A 27,298-nucleotide genomic window follows, 5' to 3' on the forward strand; every position below is an offset into this window, starting at 1 on the left:
CACCACCAAATACGGAGGGTGTGGAAAGGTCAGGGAATGACCCCGCATATTCCTGGAGCAATATGGCCTTAGTTGCTAATGCTCCTAAAAACCAAATAACAACAACAACAAACTCCCCCAGGCCAGGGAGGAGAATAAAAGAAAACCAGGCTAGAGTGCTTGGTTTGATTGCCAATGTGGCTTGTGGCAGAAAAACTGTTGGTGTCTCCAGTGGTTTGGAGTCTTGAGTGGGATCAGGTCCCGGTTGATCTTGCCTGCAGATTCAGTTGCAGATATCAGCCCGATGGAACTTGGATGAAGGAAGTGAATTTCAGTTCAACTGAGCTTCAATGAGGTTGGCAGTTGATGCTACTGGAGAGAGGTGCCCAGAATTTTTTCAAGTTATTAGTCTTGGTGGTTTAGGCTCCTTAATGTTCTTCGTCTGTCAAAGACATCCTGTGCAAAAGTGGTGAAGTATTTATAATTGTCATGGTTATGAATTAGTATATTTTCTTAGTCCTTTGGAAAATTAATAATCTTTGTGATCAGAATAGATCTCAAGTCTTCATAGTCTGGACAGCATACATTATACGGTGCCAAGATTCGTCAGTGCCACAGTGGCAGCATGTATTATCTGTGATGCCCAGAGATGTTAATTTTTCTTGTATCAACCCATGGCCTGTGAGGAGGTATGTTATGTACAAGCCAAGGGAAAACCAGCTTGGGGCTTTCGGGAATGACGTTACTTCAGGGATGAATTTCTTTGTAATTGCTCCCTTAGTGGATGTCATCCATCTGTCCTACCAGGGCTGCTGCAGGTGAGCGAGAAGGTGCCTTTTCTATGTCTTGCAATTTATTGCTGGGTTGGTGGTGAATCCAATGGTGGTAGTGGAGATTCCTTGGGACAGATGATACAACATGGGGTTAACACGAGTATATAAAAGGCCAAGAGAGAGGTTTATGTAAATATGGTTTACATAAACCTCAAGAGGGAGGACTCCAGCTAGGACCTGGAAAGCAGGAGTGCTCACTGTGCAGCAGGCTCTGGTGATGGTAAGTAGTATTGCTCTTTGAATGGTGGCTAATTTCTTCTGATTTGTGACAATAGCTGCCAGGTGATACTCAACCAAAGCAATAGAACCTTTTACTGTAGAAGAATTAACCAAAAGTAATAAGTGCTTGGAGTGACCTAATTGAAATAGAAATAATTAGAGAACTAGCTAAAAATTCTGCCTACCATCTTATACAATTGTAGTGGTGGTGGTGGCAAATGATTCAAGAAATCAAGCTTACAGCATAGCCAAAAAAAAACAAAAAAAAAAACACCACCACCATCCATACCCACCAAGAACTTGTGTAGGACTTCCTTGAATTTATTCAAACCATCCACTTCCACAACGACAGATGGAAGCCTGTTCCAAAAATCAACCACCCGCTGGCTGAAGGCAAACTTCCACACATCTATCCTGCAACCATCCGTCCTCAACTTGAATTTATGTCACTCGTGTGTGTAGTCTCAGCAAGAGGAAGGTTGCCATTAACATTTAGCTTACTCAATCCATTCAAGGCCTTAAATACCATAGTGAGATCTCCCCTCAGGTGCCTCTTCTCCAGACACTGTGATTTGCAGAACTGAAGCCTTTATAGATAAGAGCACCCTTTTGTTCCATTCACCAACCTGGATGCCCTTCTCTGCTTACATTCTACAAAATCAACTTCCTGAAGTGAAGCCTCCAGACCATACTGCTGATGTACTTAAGATGCAGCTAACCACAACCAAAGGAATAATCATCTCATTATCCTTGTCAGGAAAGTTTCTGTATTTTATACACAAAACCCCATGAGCTGTCCTCGCAGCATGTAGTAGTAGTAGTAGTAGTAGTGGCATGTGATGCAAGAAAGCAAGTGCATACAAGAAAGCAAGTGTATGCAGCATCAGCCAAAAAAAAACACACCATTCCCTCCAAATGCCTGTCCAGTTCCTCCTTAAATTTATTTAAACTATCAACTTCCACAACGACAGATGGAAGTTTGTTCCAGCAATTAACCACCCGCTGGCTAAAGGCAAATTTCCGCACATCTGTTCTACATTTGTCTTTTCTTAATTTGAATTTATGCCCCCTTAGGTTTGTAATCTGAACAAGTGGAAGGATCCCATCAGAATTCAGCGTGCTCAACCCATTCAAGGCCTTATACTCCTCAATCAGATCATCGTGCAGGTGCCTAGTCTCCAGCCACTGCAATTTGCAGAACTTAAGCCTCTCTTGGTAAGAGGATCCCTTCATTCCCCTCACCAATCTTGTTGTCCTTCTCTGTACATGCTCAAGCACGGTCATGTCTGCACTAATCAGAGAATTTTGTATCTGACTGCACAAATACTTCCACGTCTTTTACATTTTCAACTAATCTGAGTGTAATACCACACACTTGGTATGTTACTCTGTGATTACTGCTACCCATATGTATTTGTCAAAGTTAAACTTCAATTGCTATTGCTCAGCCCTTTAACTTAATGTTCCTAGATTTTGTTGCAGTAGCTCACCCTGATTACTGTCATTAACCATCCTCCAAACTTTATATCTTCTTCAAACTTAGACATACCTGATATGCCTTCATCAATATCATTAATAAATATTGAAAACAACAACAATGGACCTGGCACCAAACCCTGGGCAATTTCACTAACAACCTTAATCCATAAAGGGCAGTGCCCATCGATACACACTCTCTCTCTTTTTTCTCCCACATATCCATCCCTTTATCCAAAGCAGTAACTTGCCTTTAATGCCACCTTGCTCCTGTTTACACAGCAGTCTTTTATGTGCATCTATTAAAAGCCTTTCTGAAATCCAAGTATGTGATAACAAAATTATTTTTTACATCCAGTTCCTTCGTCACTGTATACAGTACTCAAGACGCAGCCTAACCATACCCTTGTACAAAGGTATAATCATCTCTTTATCCCTGTCAGGAAGGTTTCTGTATATTATAGACAAATCCCATGAACTATTCCGGCACATGTCTGCACTGATCAGAAAATTTTGTATCCGACTGCACAATTATCCGAGTGTAGTACCACACAGCTGATGTTACTCTAGATTACTGCTACCCATATGCAGTATTTTGCATTTGTCAATGTTAAACTACAACTGCCATTTGTCAGCCCATCAAGCCAATTTTCTTAGATCTTGTTGCAGTAACTTACCCTGATGACTGTTTGTTAACCACTTGCTAACCTTTGTATTATCTGCAAACTTAGACATAAAGCCTGATGTACCTTCATTAATATCATTGATAAATATTGAAATGAACAATGAGTCCAGCACTGAATCTTGAGGAACTCCACTAACATCATTAGTCCTTGAAGGGGTGTGCCCATTGATAACCACTCTCTATCTTCTTACACATAACTACCCCTTTATCCAAAGCAATAACTTGCTCTTAATGCCACATTGCTCCAGTTGGTACAGCAATCTTTTATGTGCAACACTATAAAAAGCCTTCCTTAAATCCAAATAAATGATTTAAAAAAATGTTTTGCATCCAGTTCTTTGGTCACAGCATCATAGTAACCTATCAGATTGGTTAGATAAGCTCTCCTCTTAACAAATCCCTGCTTTGAATGCAGTATAATTGCATTCCTCTCCAGATGGTCTTGCATTACTTTTTTAACAAGTGACTCCATTATTTTCTCTACCACAGACGTTAAGCTAACAGGTCAGAAATTACCCATATCACCTTTTATCATCATCATTATCATCAGCCATTTTCAATCCACTGCAGGATGAAAGCGTCTCCAGCAAATTTCTAGTTCCTTCTGTTTTGAGCACTGACCATCCATTTACTACCCACAAACTCAAGAATTTCATCTATCCATCTCCGCCCTTGTCTTCCAGGTTTTCTTCTAGCTCCTCTTGGGTACCATTCTGTTATTTTCTTAGTCCATCTGTCATCATGTCTTCGAGCTATGTGTCTTACCCAAGACCATTTTAGTTCTTTAGTTTTGATAAGAATGTCCTTTACTTGAGTTTGCTGCCTAATCCATGTGTTTCTCTTCTTATCTAACAGTCTGATTCCCAATATAATTCATTCCATTCTTCGCTGTGTAGTTCTCAGCTTCTCTTCCATTCTTTTGGTGAGTGCCCAAGTTTCACTTCCATAAGTCATGGTGGGGAGTATACATTGATTCATTATTTTACGTTTCAGACAAACTGCGATATTGCTCTTCAGTATGTGACTGACTGTATTTCCTGAATGCTATCCATCCAAAATTTATTCTTCTCTTGACTTCCAGCCATTTATCATTATTACAGCTAATAACTTGTCCCAGATAAGTATATGACTCCACCTTTTCAATTAGTGCTCCCAATCATTATTTCCATTTCCGTGGCATACTTGTTCATCATTACTTTTGTTTTAGCCATATTCATCTTTAGTCCAAAATCCTTACTAACTGTGCATAACTGATTAAGATTTTCCTCTAATTCTTTGGGATCGTGGCTTATGACCGCAATGTCATCTGCAAATCGTACATGGTTTAGGTACTCTCCGTTCACAACATCTCCGAAGCTGTTTACTGCTGCCCTTGAGGAAGCTTTCAGAAGGTTAGACTGGTCGCAGAAAGGATTCACATTGACTCCTTTCTGCAACCAGTCTAATCTTCTGAAAGCTTCCTTAAGGGCAGCAGTAAACAGCTTCGGAGATATTGTGTCTCCTTGTTGAACTCCTTTCTCGATTTTAAATTTGCTACTGTCTTTGTCTAGTCTAATAAAGGAGGTAGCACTCTCATATATTTTCTTCAAAATTAGAATATGTAGGGTATCTATGCCTTGTCATTCCAGTGCCTGAATCATTGCCTTATGCTGTATGGAGTCAAATGCCTTTTCATAATCCACAAATGCCAGGCATAATGGTGTTTTATATTCATTTGCTTTCTCCATTAGCTGTGATATTACGTGAAGGTGATCCATAGTTGAGAATCCTGTCCTAAAGCCAGCTTGCTCTTTCGGTTGATTCTCATCAAGTATTCTTTCTAATCTGTTAGTAATGACCCTTGTGAACAACTTGTAGATGTGGGATAACAAGCTAATTGGTCTGTAATTTCCAATTCTGATTTATCTCCTTTCTTATGCAGCAAAACTATGATTGCATTATTCCACAGCTTCGGTGTCACACCTTTTCTAATGCACTTTGTGAAGAGTCTTGCCAGTTTTTGTGTTATGTCTGTTCCTCCCAATTTTAACAACTCTATAGTAACTCCATCTTCCCCCGGGGCTTTCTGATTCTTCATTTTCTTCAATGCATGTTCTACCTCATCAGGAAGAATATCGGGTATGTCATATGTGTTGCTACTTTGCTGTTATTGTTGTTTGTTATTTGGTTTTTAGGAGCATTAGTAACTAAGGCCATATTGCTCCAGGATATGCGGTGGTCATTCCTTGACCTTTCCGCATCCTCCGTATTTGGTGGTGATGGGCTAGAACCCTGGTCTAATCAAGAAGCATCTACTATGCACTGCTGCTCCTCCCCACCTGGCTACGGAGGCACCTTGCTACTTTGCAATCCATCTTCCCCACTGCTGGCATCATTCCCTTGCTCCTTGTATAATTCTCTATAGTAGTCTTCTGTTATTTGAATTATGACTTCTCTGCTGTTTATAAGTACACCATCTCTATTCTTCAGTTTCAGTATCATTTGTCTTTCTGTATTACTGCTCATGGCTGCTGATTTAAATACTTTGTTTTCCTTTAATGCTTGTTCTACTTTTCTTGTGTTAAATCTTCTTATGTCCTCTCTGTCTGAGTTTGTCTCTTATGTCTCTGTCTTCTTATGTCTGAGTCTCTTTCTAATGGCTTTGCATAACTCAGTATACTCAATTTTCTCCCTGTCAGTGTTTTTCTTGCTTTTCATTTGTCGTCTTCGGTTCATCATGACAAGTGTTTCTTGACTAATTTTTTCTTCTTTGGATTTCTTTTTCCCTATAGGTTTCTTGGGCTTTATCACTTTCAAAAAGTTGTAATATTCCTCGTCGATATCTTGGTCCTCAGCAGTCTGCAGAAGCTCATACTTGTTCTTAAGTTCCAGTACATACTGCCTTTTCTCCTCTTCTGTTATCTCAAAGACCTTTGTATTATTTACTCGAGTCAGTTTTTTCCTTTCCTTTCCTACATCTATATCAAGTGTACATCTTACCATTCTGTGATCACTTCCAACATTTACCTTATTCAGGACGGTAACATCATTCACAATATATCTTCTGTTAGTGAGGATGAAGTCGATTTCATTAGTAGTTAATCCATTTGGACTCTTCCATGTCCACTTTCTGTTCACCCTTTTCTTGAAAAAAGTGTTCATTACTGACAATCTTTGAGATTCTGCAAATTCCAGAAGTCTTTCACCTCTTTCATTTCTTTCACCAATTCCAAAATTTCCTATAGTTCCTCTTTCTGCGCTGTTTTGCCCTTTTCCAACCTTAGCATTGAAGTCACCCATAATAATAGTGTAGTGGGTTTTCTGCTCATCTAGAAAACTCTCAATTTCAGTGTACATTTCTTCAACCTCTTCATCATAATGGCTCGATGTTGGTGCATAAATCATTATAATCTTTAGCTTGTACCTCTTAGAAATCTTGAGTATTAGTCTTGACACCCTTGTTGATGTACTTTTGAATTCCAAAATGTTGTTTTTTAAATCTTTATGGACCAGAAACCCAACTCCACCTTCACTCCTTTCAGTGTTTCTATTGGTGTACAGCAGATTTCCACTTGATAAACTTATAAGTGATTAATTTCTTCTTCTTGTTTCAGCCAAACCGATGATATTCCAATTCACATTTTCTAATTCCTTTTCCAGCTCTAATATCCTGTCTTCACTGATGAGTGATCTTACATTATAACAGGCCAAGTTCAGTTTCCGTGCATGGCAGCCTGGTTGTACCCAAAGATTCTTAGCACCCTCTGCTTCCACTCTGATCCTCTCGCTGCCGTAAGAGGGGAAGTGAAAGCTGCTGGGGACTGAGGGCCATTTGTTTTGTCGTGCTGGAGGGTTTGGTCTTTTCCTCTTCACACTGCTCAGGCATCTTGAAGAGAACCACTCTACACGTTCGTTGCCACCTAAGTGACGTAACAGGGCTTACCATCGAGAAGGTGTGCATGAGTGGATTTTAGGGAGGCAGGCCAGCTGGACTTCTCCTAAATCTTCTGTAATAGAGAGATATTGGATCCATCAGTGTTTTAGGCTGAGTGTTTGATACACACAGGATACCTGTTCCCCTCTAAGTCACCTTTTATACCCATCCATTATTTGTGACTCCATTATTTTCCCTGCGACAGACGTTAAGCTAACAGGTCTGAAATTACCCATGTCACCTTTTATACCCCTTTATCAATTGGGGATACATTCATGTATCTTGTGAAATGAGAGGTGTTTTTTTTGGCTGATGCTATATAAACTTACTTTCTTGCATCATTTACCACAGCTAATGCTAATATCCATTATCAATATCTCCAGTCCATAGGGATCTCCTCTGGATCCAAGGTTGCTGTCAGATTATGGCTAAGGATTTGCATACCTCCTCTGCTGCCTCCCTTAATATAATCAGATAGATTACATCTACCCCAGGTGTCTTTTTTACATTCAGCTTCAATGATTTCACTACCATTGTCTTTTCAGTTATCGCAAAGTCATTTAACTCCCATTAGAGTTTAAAAACTTTTGGTATCTCCCACCTATTAAAGAATTCCTCATATATGAATATAGATACAAAATATATATTCAATCAGTTGAAATGTTGAAAATATATAGGATAATTTGGATGTAATATGTTGCTAAGTTTCATTTTTTGCATTCATGCTTCAAATTTTTTTTTTTTTTTGTTAAAACATTGACATCAACAATGAACATGGGACAAGGTTTCACCAAGATCAGCAATAGAAAAGAATTTGGAATACAGTAATTATTAGCAGATTACTGTTAGTTATTTTTGAGGGATGTATGAAATATTGATTACAACCACAAATCATTAGGAAAAAAAAAGTTTTAAATGTAACTAAATACATGTATTTATAAATTTTCACATTTTGTGAAAACAATATTTGTCTAACCTATTTTGAGTCAGTTTTGATATCAGAATCAAATTATGCCGCCAAAAAAAGAATGTTAAAATTTCATATTCAGTGTTATCAATTACCTGAGTTTGTTCTTCAGATTAGTTACTTCGCGTTGCAGTGATTCGGTAAGTTCTGCATATTCGTCTAGTTCTCGCTGCATCTTTCTTTTCTGAGCTCTTTCACGTGAACACTCTTCTTCTGCTTCGTCTGCTTGTCGTTTTAGAAGTTTCAGCTTGCTATTGAGTTTTTCAACCTAATAGAAAAATTAGGAAGTTTGCACTGACTTAGAATGAAAAAAGAACACAAGGCTAGGTAGGCTATAATAGACAGATTTATTAGATAATTAATGAGATTTATAAAGAAAGTAATGTGGAAATTGGGGTGGGAGATTAGTTGAAATTTCAATAGCTGCTACGCTCCCTTCTTCTGAAGCATAGAAAATTCTAAAATTTTTCTCAAAAGACAGCATCTCCAGGATATCAATTTCATTAATTTTATAATAACCCACACATGATAGTCTACATAGTCTTGGTCTTAGTCTAATATTCATTTTTATGCTTTTTCTACTCCTAAATAACAAATAACAGTCTTCTTATAATATATAACTGCATTGATTTTTTTTTAAAATCAGATTTCTGCATAAATACAGATAATGAAAATAATCATAGTCATTAAGCCATCAAAGGCAGACATTGTACAGATAGAAGACCATGGTATCACTTAGACATTAGTGATGCAGAATTTGAATATAGGGAGTACAATGTATACAGGATGGACAGACAGGACAGTAGGGATGGAGGGGTTATACAGGATGGACAGACAGGACAATGTATACAAGATGGACAGACAGGACAGGAGGGATGGAGGGGTTATGCTCTTAGTTAAGAAGCAAATTAAATCTAAGGCAGTGCATTCAGTGAATATGCGTGACCAGTGCAATGCTGAGTCAGTTTCGTTTGATATAAGCACTAAGAAAACAAAATTGAGAGGAGTGTTTTATATGCCTAACAACTGTGATGAGGATACCAAACAGCTATACAGAGAAATGGTGGGCCAGTAAATCAGAATGTCTTATAGTCAGGGATTTTAACTTTCCAGATATTGACTGGAATTTGTGGGTTGGGCATTCACACACTAGCAAGGTGTTTGTAGATTTATTGGATGACTTCTCTATGGCAGAATGTTAGAGAGGAAACATGAGGAAGCAATACTCTTGATCTGGTTATCAGCAGTGTTTCTTCATGCATCAAGAATCTGCATGTAAAGAATACCCTCGGTAGCAGTGATCGCATTGTAATAATGTCGAATTTAATTAGGCATTAGCATTAGTAGAGGCATTTGATGCAAGAAAGCAAGCTTATGCAGCATCAGCCAAAAAAAAAAAAAAAAAAAACCCACTTCCACTTCACCCCTCTGTTCGTTCAAAATACCTGTCCAGCTGAGCCTTAAACTTATTTAGGCTATCAACCTCCACCACAAGGGATGGAAGTCTGTTCCACCAACCAACCACCCGCTGGCTAAAGGCAAATTTCCGCACGTCTATCCTACATCTGTCTTTCCTCAATTTGAATTTATGCCCTCTCAGGTGATTTTTCTGAGCTAGAGGAAAAATCCCATCAGCATTGAGCATGCTTAAACCATTCAAGGCTTTATACACCTCTATCAGATCACCTCGCTGGTGCCTAGTCTCCAGACACTGTAATTTGCAAAACTTAAGCCTTTCTTCGTAAGAGCACCCCTTTGTTCCATTCACTAATCTTGTTGCCCTTCTCTGTACTCGTTCCAGCAGCTCTACATCCTTCTTGAAATGAGGCCTCCAGACATGTATACAGTACTCTAGGTGTGGCCTGACCATTGCCTTATACAATGGAATAATCACCTCCTTATCACTGCTGGAAAAATTCCTGTATATCATTGACAATACTCCATGAGCTACTCTTGCAGCCCGTCTGCACTGCTCAGAGAACTTCACATCTGCCTGTACAACCACCCCCAAGTCCCTTTCATTCTCTACCACTGTCAGTGTAGTACCACAGAGTTGATACGTTGCTCTGGGGTTGCTGTTTCCCATGTGTAGTACTTTACATTTGTCAATGTTAAACTTCATTTGCCACCTCTCAGCCCATCTTCTCAACCTTTCCAGATCCTGTTGCAGCAGCATAGTGTCAGTAGTGTCCTTGACAACCCTGCCAACCTTTGTATCATCTGCAAACTTGGACATTAAGCTTGATATACCATCATCAATATCATTTATAAATACAGAAAACAATAATGGACCCAACACTGAGCCCTGAGGGACTCCACTAATAACATTAGTCCACGATGAGCAGTGTCCATTGATTACCACTCTCTGTCTTCTCCCCCTCAACCACCCCTTTATCCATAGCAGCAATTTGCCTCCAATGTCACACTGCTACAATTTGTGCAGCAGTATCAAAAGCCTTTCTAAGATCCAAGTATATAATATCAAAGCTATTCCCTACATCCAGTTCTTTTGTAACTGCATCATAGTATCCAATCAAATTGGTCAGGCAAGACTTCCCCTTAACAAACCATGCTGTGTCCCAGCTATAACTGAAGTCTTGTCTAAATGATCCTGCAGTGCTTCTTTAACCAGTGCCTCCATTAATTTTCCTGGAACAGAAGTTAAGCTCACAGGTCTATAATTACTTGTGTCAGCCTTTGATCCTCCTTTGTGAATTGGGGTCACATTTGCACATTTCCAGTCTATGGGTACCTCCCCTGAGTCTAAGGAAGCTCTCATAATTATGGCTAAGGGTTTGTTTACTTCCTTTGCTGCCTCCTTTAATATAACTGGATAGATCCCATACACCCCGGGTGCCTTTCTTGTGTTTATCTTCAACAGTTTCTCCTCCACTTTACTCCCAGTTATTTCAAGATTCTGTAGCTTACTGCTAGAGTTGAATACACCTCTGGCATTCCCCTCGCTGAATAACTCCTCATGTGTGAATGTCGATGCAAAATATTCATTTAGTTTGTTAGCTACCTGAGCAGGATCATCAACAGTTGACCGATCAATATCAAGTCGACCAATCTGATTCATCCCCTTCCTTCTAGAGTTTACATAAGTAAAGAACTCTTTGCTGTTTTTCTTTGCATCCCTTGCCAAGGATTTCTCGTAATCTGCCTTCGCCTGCCTAACCTCCTTTGTAACTTGGTTACAGATCAACTTGTATTTGTCATAGGCTTCTGTGTCACGTGTTAATTTGTATGAATCCCATGCATTTTTCTTCCCTGCCATATGCCTTATTAGTTCATCTGACATCCATTTTGGCCTAAACCTTGAACAATATTTCTTAGTTGGTATGTAAAGCCTAGTAGCTTCCAAGATAAGTTCTTTGAATGCTTCCCATTTTGAATTTGCTGTTGGTAACATCATCAGTTGGTCCCAATGTATAGAATTTAAATACTGTCTCAGTCCATCGTAGTCGCCTTTACGGAAGCAATAACCCTTCCCTTTACCTCTAATGGTAGTTACCTCTTTGAGTAAATCCCACTTCAGCACACTGTGATCACTGCCACCTAGTGGTTCATTTATCTGCAGATTCTTAATGCATGAAGAATCACTGCTGATAATCAAATCAAGAGTATTACTCCCTCTAGTTGCCTCCCGAACATGCTGATGTAGAAAACAATCATCCAATAAATCCACAAAAGCCCTGCTAGTGTGTGAGTGACCAACCCACAAATTCCAGTCAATATCTGGGAAATTAAAATCCCCCATTATAAGACTCTCTGATTTACTGGCCCACTCTATTTCCCTGTACAGTTTCTTATTATACTCATCAGAGTCATTAGGCCTATAGAACACTCCTACTCTCAATTTTGATCTCCCAATGCTTATGTCACACCAAACTGACTCAACACTGCACTGTCCAGCGATGTCGACTGGCTTCACTTCCTTGGTTTTTATGTGTTTCTTAACTAATAGCATAACCCCTCCCCCCTTCCTATCCTGTCTATCCTTTCTGTAGACGTTGTACTCCCCAAATTCCAGTTCTGCATCCCTTATATCTGTGTGACACCACGTCTCTGATATCCCAACAATATCTGCCTTTGATGTTTTGAGCAATACCTCAAATTCATCAAATTTATTTACTAAACTCCTAGCATTGGTGTACACGCAAGTATACCTGCACCTGTTTCTATTCTTAGCTACCCTAACACAACCCATGTGTTTTCTTGTACCGCAATGGCTCCCAGCAGTCTCTGATATACCATGCATCTTGTTTTTCAGGCTTCTGCTCATTCTAATAGAAGCAGTGCAAGAATCTCTTTCACCTCTGCCAGTGGCTACTGTCAATCTATTGGTCTTTGTCTCCCCCCAAGCTAGCAGTTTTCCGACCCACCTAACTCTGCCTCGATAGCATCAGCAAATATTCTTGCACCCTTTCTATTTAAGTGTATCCCATCCCTGTAGAAGCAATCTCTCCTGTTAACAAGTACAGTCCAGGCTGAAAAAAATTCTACCCCTTGAGCCTTGCACAATCTTTCCAGGGCCGAATTGATCGACAAGGCTCTCATCATATACTCCCTCCTATCGTGTCTGGGCAGAATTGCACACACTTTCAAATTCAACCCTAATTCTCGGCTTTTGTTCAACAGTGACCTGTACTTGTTAAGTAATTCTGCCGGTCTCCTACTCTTATACTCTTAATATTATTAATGCCAACATGTACAACTATATCACCTTTTGTGCCCTTAAAAGATGATATTCGCTCTACAACGTCATCAACCTTTGCTCCTGGCAGACATACCCTGGTCCTGTTCCAATAACTATTGTCAGAGGTAAAGGAAAAGACTTTTGCTTTCATAAGGGTGACTACAATGGTCTCAAACAGTTTTAAAAAATTCTATGATGTTACCAACAGCAAATTCTAAATGGGAAGTAATGGTGTACTTCTAGTTAACTTCTATGATTACATCATAGAAGTTAACTAGGCTTTTCATACCAATGAAGAAATACTGTTCAAGGCTTAAACCTAAATGGAAGTCAGATGAACTACTGAGACATGACACAGAAGAGAGTGCATGGAATGAATATAAATTATCGGGTAATACAAAAACCGATGGTAGATATAAATTAGTCTGTAATCAAGTCACAAAGGAAGTTAGGCAAGCTAAGGAAGATTATGAGAAATCTCTGGCAAAGAAGGCAAAGACTTCTATGAGATACAGAAGCATATGGTAGATTTAAATTAGTCTACCAAAAGAACTAGTTACTGTTGGTGATTCTATTGTGAGGAAGACGGGGAATAAACTATGCAAGAATGATAGGAGGAACAGGACCAGGGTATGTCTGCCAGGGGCAAAAGTTGATGACTTTGTAGAGCAGATATTATCTTTTAAGGGCACAAATGTTGATGTTGTTGTACACATTGGATCTAATGACATTATGAGTAAGAGATCAACAAGTACAGGTCAATGTTGAAAAAAAGTCACGAATGAAAGTTTCTGCAATTCTGCCCAGACACGACAGGAGGGAGTATATGATGAGAGCCTTGTCGATTAATTCGGCTCTGGAGAGACTGTGCAAGACTCACGGGGTAGGATTTTTTTTAGCCTGGACTGTGCGTGTTGACAGGAATGGGGTACACTTAAATAGAAAGGGTGCAAGAATATTTGTTGACGGTATCGAGTCAGTGTTAGGTGGGTCAAAAAACTGCTAGCGTTGGGGGATACACAGAATAAAAGGTTAACAGTGGCCGCAGGCAGAGGCAAAAGTGATTCTTGCATTGCTTCAATTAGAATGAGCAGCAGCCTGGAAAGCAAGGTAATGGAGATTTCCAGGACTGCTGGGAGTCATAGTGGAACAAGTAAATACATGGCTGTGTTAGGATGGCTAGGAGTTTGTTTTTTTTTTTTGTTTTTTTTTAGGAGCATTAGCAACTAAGGCCATATTGCTCTGGGGATATGCGGTGGTCATTCCCTGACCTTTCTGCATACTCCATATTTGGTGGTCACAGGCTCGAACCCCGGTCTAATCAAGAAGCGTGTACTATGCACTGCTGCTCCTGACCACCTGGCTACAGAGGTGCCTGGCTAGGAGTAGAAACAAGTGCATGTATACTTGCATGTACATGTACACCAATGCTACGAGTATAGTTAATAAATTTAATGAGCTTGAAGTGCTAGTCAAGACATTAATGGCAGATATTGTTAGGATATAAGACAGTGGTGTCACACAGATATAGGCAGTGCAGAGTTGGAATTTTGGGAGTACAATGTGTACAGAAAGGATGGACAGGCCAGGAAGGGAGGAGGGGTTATACTGTTAGTTAAGAAACACATACAATGTAAGGAAGTGCATCCAATTGATGTTGGTGGAAAATGCAGTGTTGAGTTTGGTGTGAAATAAGCATTGGGAAAGTAAAAATGAGTAGATGTTTGTTATAGGCTGAATGAATCTGATGAGTATAATGAGCAGTTGTGCAGATAAATAGAGTGGGGCAGTAAATCAGAATGTCTTATAATGGGGGATTTTAACTTTCCAGATATTGACTGAATTTGTGGTTTGGTCACTCACACACTAGCAAGGCTTTTGTAGATTTATTGGATGACTGTTTTCTACAGCAACATGTTCGAGAGACAACCAGAGGGAGTAATACTCTTGATCTGATTATCAGCAGTCATTATACATGCATTAAGAATTTGCAGATAAAGGAACCACTGGGTGGCAGTGATCACAATGTACTGATGTGCGAATTATTTAAAGATGTAACAACCATCAAGTCTAAAGGGAAGAGTTTTTGCTTTCGTAAAGGTCATTACAGAGATCTCAGACAGTTTTTAAATTCTATACAGTGGGATCAACTGATAATGTTACCAATGTTGAATTCTAAATGGCAAGCCTTCAGGGACTTAATTTTGGAGGCTACTAGGCTTTTCATTCCAACTAAGAAATACTGTTCAAGGTTTAAGCCTAAATGGATGTCAGATGAATTAATGAGGTTCGTGGCAGAGAAGAATAATGCATGGGATGCATATAAAGCATCGGGTGACACAGAAGGCTATGGCAAGTATAAACTAGTCTGTATTCAATTCACAAAGGAGATTAGGCAGGCAAAGGCAGATTACGAAAAAACTTTGGCAAAAGAAAAACAGCAAAGAGTTCTCTATTTACATAAACTCGAAAAGGAAAGAGATGAATCAGATTGGACCACATAACATAGATGGGTTGACTATTGATGATCATGCTCAGGTAGTTGATAAAATGAATGAGTATTTTGCATCTACATTCACACATAAGGAGCTATTCAATGAGGGGAGTGCCAGAAGTTTATCAAACACTAACAGGGAGCTAAGTGATTTCGCAATAACTGAGAGCAAAGTGGAGGAGAAATTGTTGAAGTTAAACATAAGGAAGGCACCTGGGGTGGACGAGATCTATCCAGTTATATTAAAGGAGGCAGAACAGACGTAAGCAAACACTTAGTGATAATTATGAGAGCTTCCTTGGACTCAGGGGAAGTCCCCATGGACTGGAGGTAAGCAAATGTATCACCAATTCACAAAGGGGGTTTAAAAGGTGACACAAGTAAGACCTGTTAGTTTAATTTGTGTTCCAGGGAAAATAATGGAATCACTGGTTAAAGAATCATTGCAGGATCATCTAGACAAGACTGCTGTAATAGTTAAGACACAGCATGGGTTTCTTAAAGGGAGGTCTTGTCTGACCAATTTGATTGGATACTATAATGTGGTCACAAAGGAACAGAATGGAAAAAAATAATTTTGATATCATATACTTGGATTTTAGGGAAGCATTTGATACTGTTGCACATGGAAGACTGCTGTACAAACTGGAGGAGTATGGCATTAAGGGTAAGTTATGCCTCCATAGCCGAGTGGTCAGGGGCGGGAGTGCAGTAGCACACGCTCTTTGAGTAGACCGGGGTTCAAGCCCCTGACTGCTGAATACGGTCGATCTGCCAACTCGCAATGACCAGCGTGGCAGATTATGGTCCACTTCCCTCAGCATGAATTGTTGAGGAGGCTTCCATCCTGCAGTGGGTTGATAATGGCTGCACTTTACCCTTTTTTTTTTTTTTTTACTACAATGGATAAAGGGATGGTTCAGTGGGAGACGATAGAGAGTGGTAATCAATGGACACTGCTCTTCGTGGACTAATGATAAATGTTTTGTATATTTATGAATGATATTGATGAAGATATATCAGGCTTAATGTCCAAGTTTTCCGATGATACAAAGGTCGGCAGGGTTTTTAACGACAGCATAGACAGTATGCTACTCCCAATGGATACAGATAAGTTGGGAAAATAGGCTGAGAAGTGCAACTGAAGTTTAACATTGACAAAAGCAAAGTATTGCATATGGGTAGCAATAACCGAAGAGAAACATACCAACTGTGTGGTACTACACTCAGGGAAGTGGAAAGTGAAAAAGACCTGGTTGTAATTGTGCAGTCAAATATGAAGTTCACTAAGTAGTGCAGACAGGCTGCAGGGCAGGTCATGGTGTCTAGTCAATGATATATAGGAATTTTGCTAGCAGGGACAGGGAGGTGATTATCCCATTATACAAGGCAATGGTCAGGTCACACCTACAGTACTATGTACAGGTCTTTAGGCTTCATTTTAGGAAGGATGTAGAGTTACTAGAACGAGTACAAAGAAGGGCAACAAGGAAGGCTTAAGTTCTGCAAATTTCAGCGCCTAGAGAGTAGGCACCTGTGAGGTGTATAAGGTGCCTACTCTCCAGCTGTAGTGCCTACTCTAAGCTGCAAGGTGCATAAGGCCTTGAATGGGTTGAGCAAGCTGAATGCTGATGGGATTCTTACTCTTGTTCAGACTACGAACCTGAGGGGGTCATCATCATCAGCCATTTTCAATCCACTGCAGGATGAAGGCCTCTCCAGCAACTTTCCAGTCCCTTCTGTTTTGAGCACTGGCCATCCATTTACTACCCAAAAACTCCTGAATTTCATCTATCCATCTGTGCCTTTGTCTTCCAAGTTTTCTTCTGGCTTCTCTTGGGTACCATTCTCTTATCTTCTTAGTCCATCTGTCATCATATCTTCGAGCTATGTGTCCTGCCCAAGACCATTTTAGTTCTTTAGTTTTGATAGGAATGTCCTTTACTTGAGTTCGCTGCCTAATCCACGTGTTTCTCTTCTTATCTAACAGTCTGATTCCCAATATAATTTGTTCCATTCTTCGCTGTGTAGTTCTCAGCTTCTCTTCCATTCTTTTGGTGAGTGCCCAAGTTTCACTTCCATATAAGTCATGGTGGGGAGTATACATTGATTCATTACTTTACGTTTCAGACAAACTGGGATATTGCTCTTCAATATGTGACTATATTTCCTGAATGCTATCCATCCAAAATTTATTCTTCTCTTGACTTCCAGCCATTTATCATTATTACAGCTAATAACTTGTCCCAGATAAGTATATGACTCCACCTTTTCAATAACTGCTCCTTCAATCATTATTTCCCTTTCCGTGGCATACTTGTTCATCGTTACTTTTGTTTTAGCCATATTCATCTTTAGTCCAAAATCCTTACTAACTGTGCATAACTGATTAAGATTTTCCTCTAATTCTTTGGGATCATGGCTTATGACCACAATGTCATTTGCAAATCGTAAATGGTTTAGGTACTTTCCGTTCACATTGACTCCTTTCTGCGACCAGTCTAATCTTCTGAAAGCTTCCACAAGGGCATCAGTAAACAGCTTCGGAGATATTGTGTCTCCTTGTCGAACTGCTTTCTCAATTTTAAATTTGCTACTGTCTTTGTCTAGTCTAATAAAGGAGGTAGCACTCTCATATATTTTCTTCAAAATCATAATATATGGAGTATCTATGCCTTGTCTTTCCAGTGCCCGAAACATTGCCTTATGCTGTATGGAGTCAAATGCCTTTTCATAATCCACAAATGCCAGGCATAATGGTGTTTTATATTCATTTGCTTTCTCCATTAGCTGTGATATTACGTGAAGGTGATCCATAGTTGAGAATCCTGTCCTAAAGCCAGCTTGCTCTTTCGGTTGATTCTCATCAAGTATTCTTTCTAATCTGTTAGTAATGACCCTTGTGAACAACTTGTAGATATGGGATAACAAGCTAATTGGTCTATAATTTCTGATTTATCTCCTTTCTTATGCAGCAAAACTATGACTGCATTATTCCACTGCTTATTCGTCACACCTTTTCTAATGCACTTTGGGAAGAGCCTTGCCAGTTTTTGTGTTATGTCTCTTCCTTCCAATTTTAACAACTCTACAGTAACTTCATCTTCCCCCGGGGCTTTCTGATTTTTCATTTTCTTCAATGCATGTTCTACCCCATCAGGTAGAATATCGGGTATGTCGTATGTGTTGCTACTTTGCAATCCATCTTCCCCACTTCTGGCATCATTCCCTCACTCCTTGTATAATTCTCTATAGTAACTTCTGCTATTTGAATTATGCCTTCTCTGCTGTTTATAAGTACACCATTGCTATTCTTCAGTTTCAGTATCATTTGTCTTTCTGTATTACTGCTCATGGCTGCTGATTTAAATCCTTTGTTTTCCTTTAATGCTTGTTCTACTTTTCTTGTGTTAAATCTTCTTATGTCCTCTCTGAGTTTCTTTCTAATGGCTTTGCGTAACTCAGTATACTCAATTTTCTCCCTGTCAGTGTTTTTCTTGCTCTTCATTTTTTGAATTCGGTTCATCATAACAAGTATTTCTTGACTAATTTTTTCTTCTTTGGATTTTTTTTCTCTATAGGTTTCTTGGGCTTTATCACTTTCAGAAAGTTGTAATATTCCTCGTCGATATCTTGATCCTCAGCAGTCTGCAGAAGCTCAAACTTGTTCTTAAGTTCCAGTACATACTGCTTTTTCTCCTCCTCTGTTATCTCAAAGGCCTTTGTATTATTTACTCGAGTCAGTTTTTTCCTTTCCTTTCCAACATTTATATCAAGTGTACATCTTACCATTCTGTGATCACTTCCAACATTTACCTTATTCAGGATGGTAACATCATTCACAATATATCTTCTATTAGTGAGGATGAAGGCAATTTCATTAGTTGTTAATCCATTTGGACTCTTCCATGTCCACTTTCTGTTCACCCTTTTCTTGAAAAAAGTGTTCGTTACTGACAGTCCTTGAGATTCTGCAAATTCCACAAGTCTTTCACCTCTTTTATTTTTTTCACCAATTCCAAAATTTCCTATAATTCCTCTTTCTGCGCTGTTTTGCCTTTTTCCAACCTTAGCATCGAAGTCACCCATAATAATAGTGTAGTGGGTTTTCTGCTCATCTAGAAAACTCTCAATTTCGGTGTACATTTCTTCAACCTCTTCATCATAATGGCTCGATGTTGGTGCATAAATCATTATAATCTTTAGCTTGTACCTCTTAGAAAAATTGAGTATTAGTCTTGACACCCTTGGTGATGTACTTTTGAATTCCAAAATGTTGTTTTTAAAATCTTTATGGACCAGAAACCCAACTCCACCTTCACTCCTTTCACTGTTTCCATTGGTGTACAGCAGATTTCCACTTGATAAACTTATAAGTGATTAATTTCTTCTTCTTGTTTCAGCCAAACCAATGATATTCCAATTCACATTTTCTAATTCCTTTTCCAGCTCTAATATCCTGTCTTCACCGATGAGTGATCATATGTTATAACAGGCCAAGTTCAGTTTCCGTGCATGGCAGCCTGGTTGTACCCAGAGATTCTTAGCACCCTCTGCTTCCACTCTGATCCTCTCGCTGCCGTAAGAGGGAGAGTGAAAGCTGCTGGGGACTGAGGGCCATTTGTATTGTTGTGCTCTCATATGCTGGAGGGTTTGGGCTTTTCCTCTTCACGCTGACCACACATCTTGAAGAGAACCACTCTACACGTTCGTTGACACCCAAGTGACGTAACAGGGCTTACCATCGAGAAGGTGTGCATGAGTGGATTTTAGGGAGGCAGGCCAACCGGACGTGGGACTTCTCCTAAATCTTCTGTAATAGAGATATATTGGATCCATCAGTGTTTTAGGCTGAGTGTGTGATAACACACAGGTATCCTCGATTTTCCTCGGTTAGAAACTGTACCTCCTGAGGGGGTACAGTTTCTAATCGAAGAAAAATAGTTGTAGAATAGATGTGTGGAAATTTGCCTTTAGCCAGCAGCTAGTTGATTGGTGGAACAGGCTTCCATCTTTTGTTTTGGAAGCTAATAGCCAAAATAAAATTAAGGCTGAGCTGGACAAGCATTTAGAATGAATGGAGGGGTGAAATGGGAGGTTTTTTTTTTTTTTTTTTTCTGGCTGATGCTGAATAAGCTTGTTTTCTTGCATCATATGCCTTTACTAATGCAAATACTAATGCTAGTGTGTAATCAAGTCACAAAGGAAGTTAGGCAAGCTAAGGAAGATTATGAGAAGGGGGTAGAATTTTTCTCAGCCTGGTCTGTGCTTGTTAACAGGAGAGATTGCTTCTACAGGGGTGGGATACACTTAAATAGAAAGGGTGCAAGAATATTGGCTGATGCTATTGAGGCAGAGTTAGGTGGGTCAGAAAACTGCTAGCTTGGGGAATACACACACATTAATAGATTAACAGTAGCCACTGTCAGAGGTGAAAGTGATTCTTGAACTGCTTCTATTGAAATGCAATTGAGCAGCAGCCAGGAAAGCAAGGCAATGGGGATTACCAGGACTGCTGAGAGTCATAGTGGAACAAGTAAATACATGCTGTGTTAGGGTAACTAAGAGTAGAAACAGGTGGATGTATACTTACATGTACACAACTGCTAGGAGTGTAGTTAATAAATTTGATGAGCTTGAAGTGCTAGTCAAGACATCAAAGGCAAATATTGTTGGGATATCAAAGATGTGGTGTCACTAATGCAGAATTGGAATTTGGGGAGTACAACGTGTACAGAAAGGATAGACAGGCCAGGAAGGGAGGAGTAGTTATGCTGTTAGTTAAGAAACACATAAAATCTAAGGAAGTGATTCCAATTGATGTTGGTGGACAATGCAATGTTTAGTCTGTTTGGTGTGAAATTAGCACTGGGAAAGGAAAAATGAGAGTAGGTGTGTGTTATAGGCCTCAGAATCTGATGAGTATAATGAGCAGTTGTGCAGAGGAATAGAGTTGGCCAGTCAATCAGAATGTCTTATAATGGGGGATTTTAACTTTCCAGCTATTGACTGCAATTTGTGTGTTGTTCACTCACACACTAGCAAGGCTTTTATGGATTTATTGGATGATTGTTTTCTACTGCAGCATGTTCGTGAGGCAACTAGAGGGAGTAATACTGTTGATATGATTATCAGTAGTGATTCTTCATGCAATAAGAATCTGCAGATAAAGGAACCACTAGGTAGCAGTGATCACAGCATGCTGAAGTGGGATTTACTCAAAGAGGTAACTACCATCAGGGATAAAGGGAAGGGTTTTTGCTTTCGTAAAGGTGACTATGGTGGTCTGAGACAGTATTCTAATTCTATATGGAATCTATCCAGTTATATTAAAGGAGGCAGTAAAGGAAGTAAGCACACCCTTAGCCATAGTTATGAGAGGTTCCTTGGACTCAGGGAGGTACCCATGGATTGGAGATGTGCAAATGTGACCCAAATCCACAAAGGAGGATCAAAGGGAGACAGAGGTAGTTACAGACCTATTAGTTTAACTTCTGTTCCAGGGAAATTAATGGAAGCACTGGTTAAAGAAGCATTGCAGGATCATCTAGACAAGATTTCAGTTATAGCTCGGACACAGCATGGTTTTGTTAAGGGAAAGTCTTGCCTGACTAATTTGATTGGATACTATGATGTGGTTACAAAGGAACTGGATGCATGGAATAACTTTGATATCATATATTTGGATCTTAGAAAGACTTTTGATACTGTTGCACATGGAAGACTGCTGCTATAAATAAAGGGATGGTTGAGTGGGAGAAGACAGAGAGTGGTAATCAATAGACACTGTTCTTCTTGGACTAATGTTATTACTGGAGTCCCCCAAGGTTCAGTGTTGAGTCCATTGTTGTTTTCTGTATTCACTAATGATATTGATGATGGTATATCAGGCTTAATGTTCAAGCTTGCAGATGATACGAAGATTGGCATGGTTGTTAATGACACTAATGACCGTACGCTGTTTCAGGGATTCACATCTGGTGAGTATGGTCTTGGCACACCCAGGGTCATCAGCTGGACATCATTCTTCTCCTTCTTGGTGATTTCCTTCTCTCTCTCTCTCTCTCTCTCTCTCTCTCGTCGGCGCCTCCGTAGCCAGGTGGGAAGGAGCAGCAGTGCGTAGCACACGCTTCTTGATTAGACCGGGGTTCGAGCCCGTCACCACCAAATACGGAGGATGCGGAAAGGTCAGGGAATGACCACCGCATATCCCGGAGCAATATGGCCTTAGTTGCTAATGCTCCTAAAAACCAAATAACTATCTATCTCTCTCTCTCTCTCTCTCTCTCTCTCTCTCTCTCAGACTAACTCAGAATTTTTTTTTGGCTGGTGCAGCATAAGCCTCAGGCTTCCTTGCACTATATGGCTAATTTTAATAATAACAGGAACTAGAAAAGTTGAGCAGATGGGCTGGGAGGTGGCAACTGAATTGACAAATGTAAAGTACTGTGTATGGGAAGCAGTAACCCCAGGGTAACATATCAACTGTGTGGTACTAAACTGGCAGTGATAGAGAGTGAAAAGGACCTGGGGGTAATTGTGCAGGCAGGTATGAAGTTTTCTGAGCAGTGCAGATGGTCTGCAAGAGTAGCTCATGGTGCCTTGTCAATGATATACAGAAATGTTTCTAGCAGGGATAAGGAGGTGATTATCCCCTTGTATAAGGCAATGGCCAGGCCACACCTTGAGTACTGTATACAGGTTTGGAGGCATTTTAAGAAGGATGTAGAGTTGTTGGAATGAGTACAAAGAAGGGCAACAAGATTAGTGAATGGAACAAAGGGTTGCTCTTACAATGAAAGGCTTAAGTTTTGCAAATTACAGTGTCTGGAGACTATGCACCTGCGAGGTGATCTGATTGAGGTGTATAAAGCCTTGAATAGTTTGAGCAAGTTAATGCTGATGGGATTCTTTCTCTTGCCTGGATTAATCTCCTGAGGGGATATAAATTCAAATTGAGGAAAGACCGTTGTAGAATAGATGTGTGGAAATTTGCCTTTAGCCAGTGGATGGTTGATTGCTGGAACAAACTTCCATCTGTCATTGTACAAGTTTACAGCTTAAATAGATTCAAAGTGGTACTAGACAAACATTTGGAGCGAATGGATGGGTTAAATGAGAAGGGTGGATGTCTGTTTTTTTTTGGCTGATGCTATATAAGCTTGCTTTCTTGCATTATGTGCTCTTGCTAATGCTAATTCTAATGTTTATATTAACAGTAGAAATTAACAGTTGATGTCAATGGGTTAACTGTTGATAACCCTGCTTAGGTTGCTTAGAAACTGACTCAGCCAGATTTTATCCAAAAATGACAATGTATCAGCTGTTTGTACTTATCTAAATCATTAAACATTTTTACCTTTATGTTACTGATATAAATTTTAACATAGTGATCTAATACATTAGGTCACTGAAATTATAACTATTATTTTTAATGTTACCTTTTTTTAAAGGGGAAGAATGCCATCAAAATTTAGCTTAATCCATGTACGGTTTTAAACACTTCAATCAGATCTCCCCACAGGTGCCTAGTCTCAACGCTTCAGACTGAAAATTGCACCATCTGGAGACTAGGCATGTCCAAGGTGATCTGATTGAGATGTTTAAAGCTTTGACTGGATTGAGTGAGCTCAATGCTATAGCATTCTTTCTTTTTCTCAGACTATATACATGAGAGGGTACAAATTTAAATTGAGGAAAGGCTGTTGTAGAACAGATGTGCAGAAGTTTGCTTTTAGCCTTAGCATTAGCATTAGTAGAGGCATTTGATGCAAGAAAGCAAGCTTATGCAGCATCAGCCAAAAAAAACAAAAAAAAAACCACTTCCACTTCACCCCTCTGTTCGTTCAAAATACCTGTCCAGCTGAGCCTTAAACTTATTTAGGCTATCAACGTCCATGACAAGGGATGGAAGTCTGTTCCACCAACCAACCACCCGCTGGCTAAAGGCAAATTTCCGCACGTCTATCCTACATCTGTCTTTCCTCAATTTGAATTTATGCCCTCTCAGGTGACTATTCTGAGCGAGAGGAAGAATCCCATCAGCATTGAGCATGCTCAACCCATTCAAGGCTTTATACACCTCTATCAGATCACCTCGCTGGTGCCTAGTCTCCAGACACTGTAATTTGCAAAACTTAAGCCTTTCTTCGTAAGAGCAACCCTTTGTTCAATTCACTAATCTTGTTGTCCTTCTCTGTACTCGTTCCAGCAGCTCTACATCCTTCTTGAAATGAGGCCTCCAGACCTGTATACAGTACTCTAGGTGTGGCCTGACCATTGCCTTATACAAGGAATAATCACCTCCTTATCCCTGCTAGAAAAATTCCTATATATCATTGACAATACACCATGAGCTACTCTTACAGCCCGTCTGCACTACTCAGAGAACTTCATATCTGCCTGCACAACCACCCACAGGTCCCTTTCATTCTCTACCACTGTCAGTGTAGTACCAAACCACGAACAGATGTGCAGACATTTGGCTAAAAGCCAAACTTCTGCACATCTGTTCATGGGTGGTGGAATGTAGGAACAAACTTCCATCTGTTGTTATGGAAGTTGATAGCTTAAATAAATTCAAGGACAATTACCTAGACAAACTACTAGAGGGAAGGAATAGATGAAATGAAAGTATCTAATTTTTTTTTTTTTTTTTTTGGTTGATGCTGTATAAGCTTGCTTTCTTGCATCATTTGTCACCACTAATGCTACACGTATACAGGTCTGGTAACAACATTAGTTAGTAGGTCCCACTCTATAGAATTTAAAAACTGTCTCAGACCATTGTAGTCTCCTTTATGAGAGGAAAACCATATCCTTACCCTTGATTATAGTTACATCTTTAAGTAAATCCAAAATCAATACACGTGATCACTGCTACCTAGTGGTTCTTTTATCTGCAGATTCTTAATGCATGAAGAATCACTGCTGATAATCAGGTCATGAGTACTGCTCTTTCTCTCTAACATGGTGCTGTAGAAAACAGTCCTTAATAAATCCTTAATACTCTCGCTGTGAGTGACCAACCCACAAGTTCCAGTCAGTGGTGTAGTCACAGCAGGGTCAGCAGGTTTTTCAGGTTGTCACAGATATTCTCTCAGATATGCCAGACAAGCTGTACTTGTTAACGGGGAGTTGAAATTGCTGATGGAACTGATATTCGGGTGACACACAAGTCAAGTGGGCCCAATTTTGGTGAAGTCCGTACGGTCTGCGACAACAAAATCCTCTGTTTGCACCTTCATGATGGTGGGACTTTTAGTAATCCTGGGTATAACCCCCATGCACAAGCACACAGTGGGTGAACACCCAGGTGTGAGCCAATGTAAGCCGGGAGGTCAACGTGTGGTGCCCACACCACATGGAGGAATGCCGCCCCTCTGTGTTACCAGGCAATACTAATTGGTAGATGGCTCTCATCAACCAATGCAATACCACCACTTATTGGTAGCCTGAAATGGTGGAACCCATGTTTAGCCTCTAGAGCTAAGTTCCGGTCAACCCTTCCCCGTCTCTTTGATCATTCAGTATGACTGATGACTTTTGAGGTTATGATGGACATCATGGCGAGAACCAATCTTCCTTACATTTCGAGGGTACAGCTCTAAAATGGTGTTCGAAGGCTGGCCACTAGTTAGTACACTGGACCAAACCTATTGGCAACTATTTAGGAGGCTTATGGATCAGTTAGTGTATAATCGTGCCACCTCTACTCTGCCAGATAGTGACTGGAGGGAATCTGAGTAGTGTGATGTGGGGGGCATTGTCGAGGCCACATGATGTCAAGGATATGGGTATATTCTTACCATGTATACGCTATATCCAAAAATTTCATTACTTTATACAGCATGACCTCCCCCCACTTTTTCTTACTATTGAATACAACTAATAGAGTAAGCTTATCTGAGAAAAGATTTAAACCTCCCAAACACTTCCTAGTTCATTTCACAAATATACGTTGTCTCAGTTCTAATGTCAACAATGTCCATTTGCACTTGCAGTGTGCCAAACCCCATGACAGAATCTCAGTTATAGGTTGCTTCAACTACTGCTCATCTTGGTTGTTCCAAATTATTCGCTGTATGATTCCTTTCGCCTCAAAGGTGGTACTTGTGCATATATCCGTTCCAATATTCCATGTCAGAGACTTGGTCATTTGGAATCTCCTCTTTTCGATCTTCTCTGACTTAAAATCTCTCAACCTCATTGTGTCAAATTCATCTGCTGTCTCTACCGTTCTCCCAACTCCACTACTCACTTGGAGATCTTTGACTTTCTCCAGTCCAACTTTCCTAACGGAGAGGTAAATTTCCTTGGTGATTTTAATGTTCACAACTCTAGGCACCACAGATCACAACTTGGTGATTGTTTCTTCTCCAATGTAGCCTTTATCTCATGGTGTTCCCAACCTCATATTGTTTGGCATTACAAGAATGCAGAATGGGATGATCTGCGAGATTTCTTTTCTTCTTTTCCTTGGTCAGATTACTGTTCCAAAACTTCTAATATCAATGTTTGCTCAGATCGTGCCAATGAAATTATTCTTGTAGGAATCGAATCCTTTAATCCACACTCTACTTTAAAATCTCGTCCTTTATCTAAACATTGGTTTTCCAATAAATGGCACAGAGGCAGCCCCCAAGGCAGAATGCGCTGGTCCCGAAGGAACTAATAGTTGTTTGTGACTCTATTGTCAGGGAAACGGGGAACATGCTTTGTAAAAAGGATAGGTGGAACAGGACCAGGGTATGTCTGCCAGGGGCAAAGGTTGATGACGTTGTAGAGAGAATATCATCTTTTAAGGGCACAAAAGGTGATATAGTTGTACACGTTGGCACTAATGATATTAAGAGTAGGAGACCGGCAGAATTACTTAACAAGTACAGGTCACTGTTGAACAAAAGCCAAGAATTAGGGTTGAATTTGAAAGTATCTGCAATTCTGCCCAGACAAGATAGGAGGGGGTATATGATGAGAGCCTTGTCGATCAATTCGGCCCTGGAAAGATTGTGCAATGCTCAAGGCGTAGAA

At 39.9% G+C, this 27,298-nt stretch overlaps 1 protein-coding gene across 1 annotated transcript in view; it reads right to left on the reverse strand.

Moving 5' to 3' along the window:
* Positions 1-27,298, reverse strand: part of LOC150076628 (uncharacterized) — a 1,101,557-nt gene that overhangs the window by 38,249 nt on the left and 1,036,010 nt on the right. The window contains exon 39 of the mRNA XM_090386980.1: positions 8,168-8,340. Coding sequence (XP_090243106.1) covers positions 8,168-8,340 — 173 coding nt within the window. The remainder of the gene's footprint in view (positions 1-8,167; positions 8,341-27,298) is intronic.

The sequence above is a fragment of the Mastigoproctus giganteus genome, chromosome 12 (genome assembly GCF_048544385.1).
Source record: "Mastigoproctus giganteus isolate SK-2022 chromosome 12, ASM4854438v1, whole genome shotgun sequence".
NCBI lineage: Eukaryota > Metazoa > Arthropoda > Arachnida > Uropygi > Thelyphonidae > Mastigoproctus > Mastigoproctus giganteus.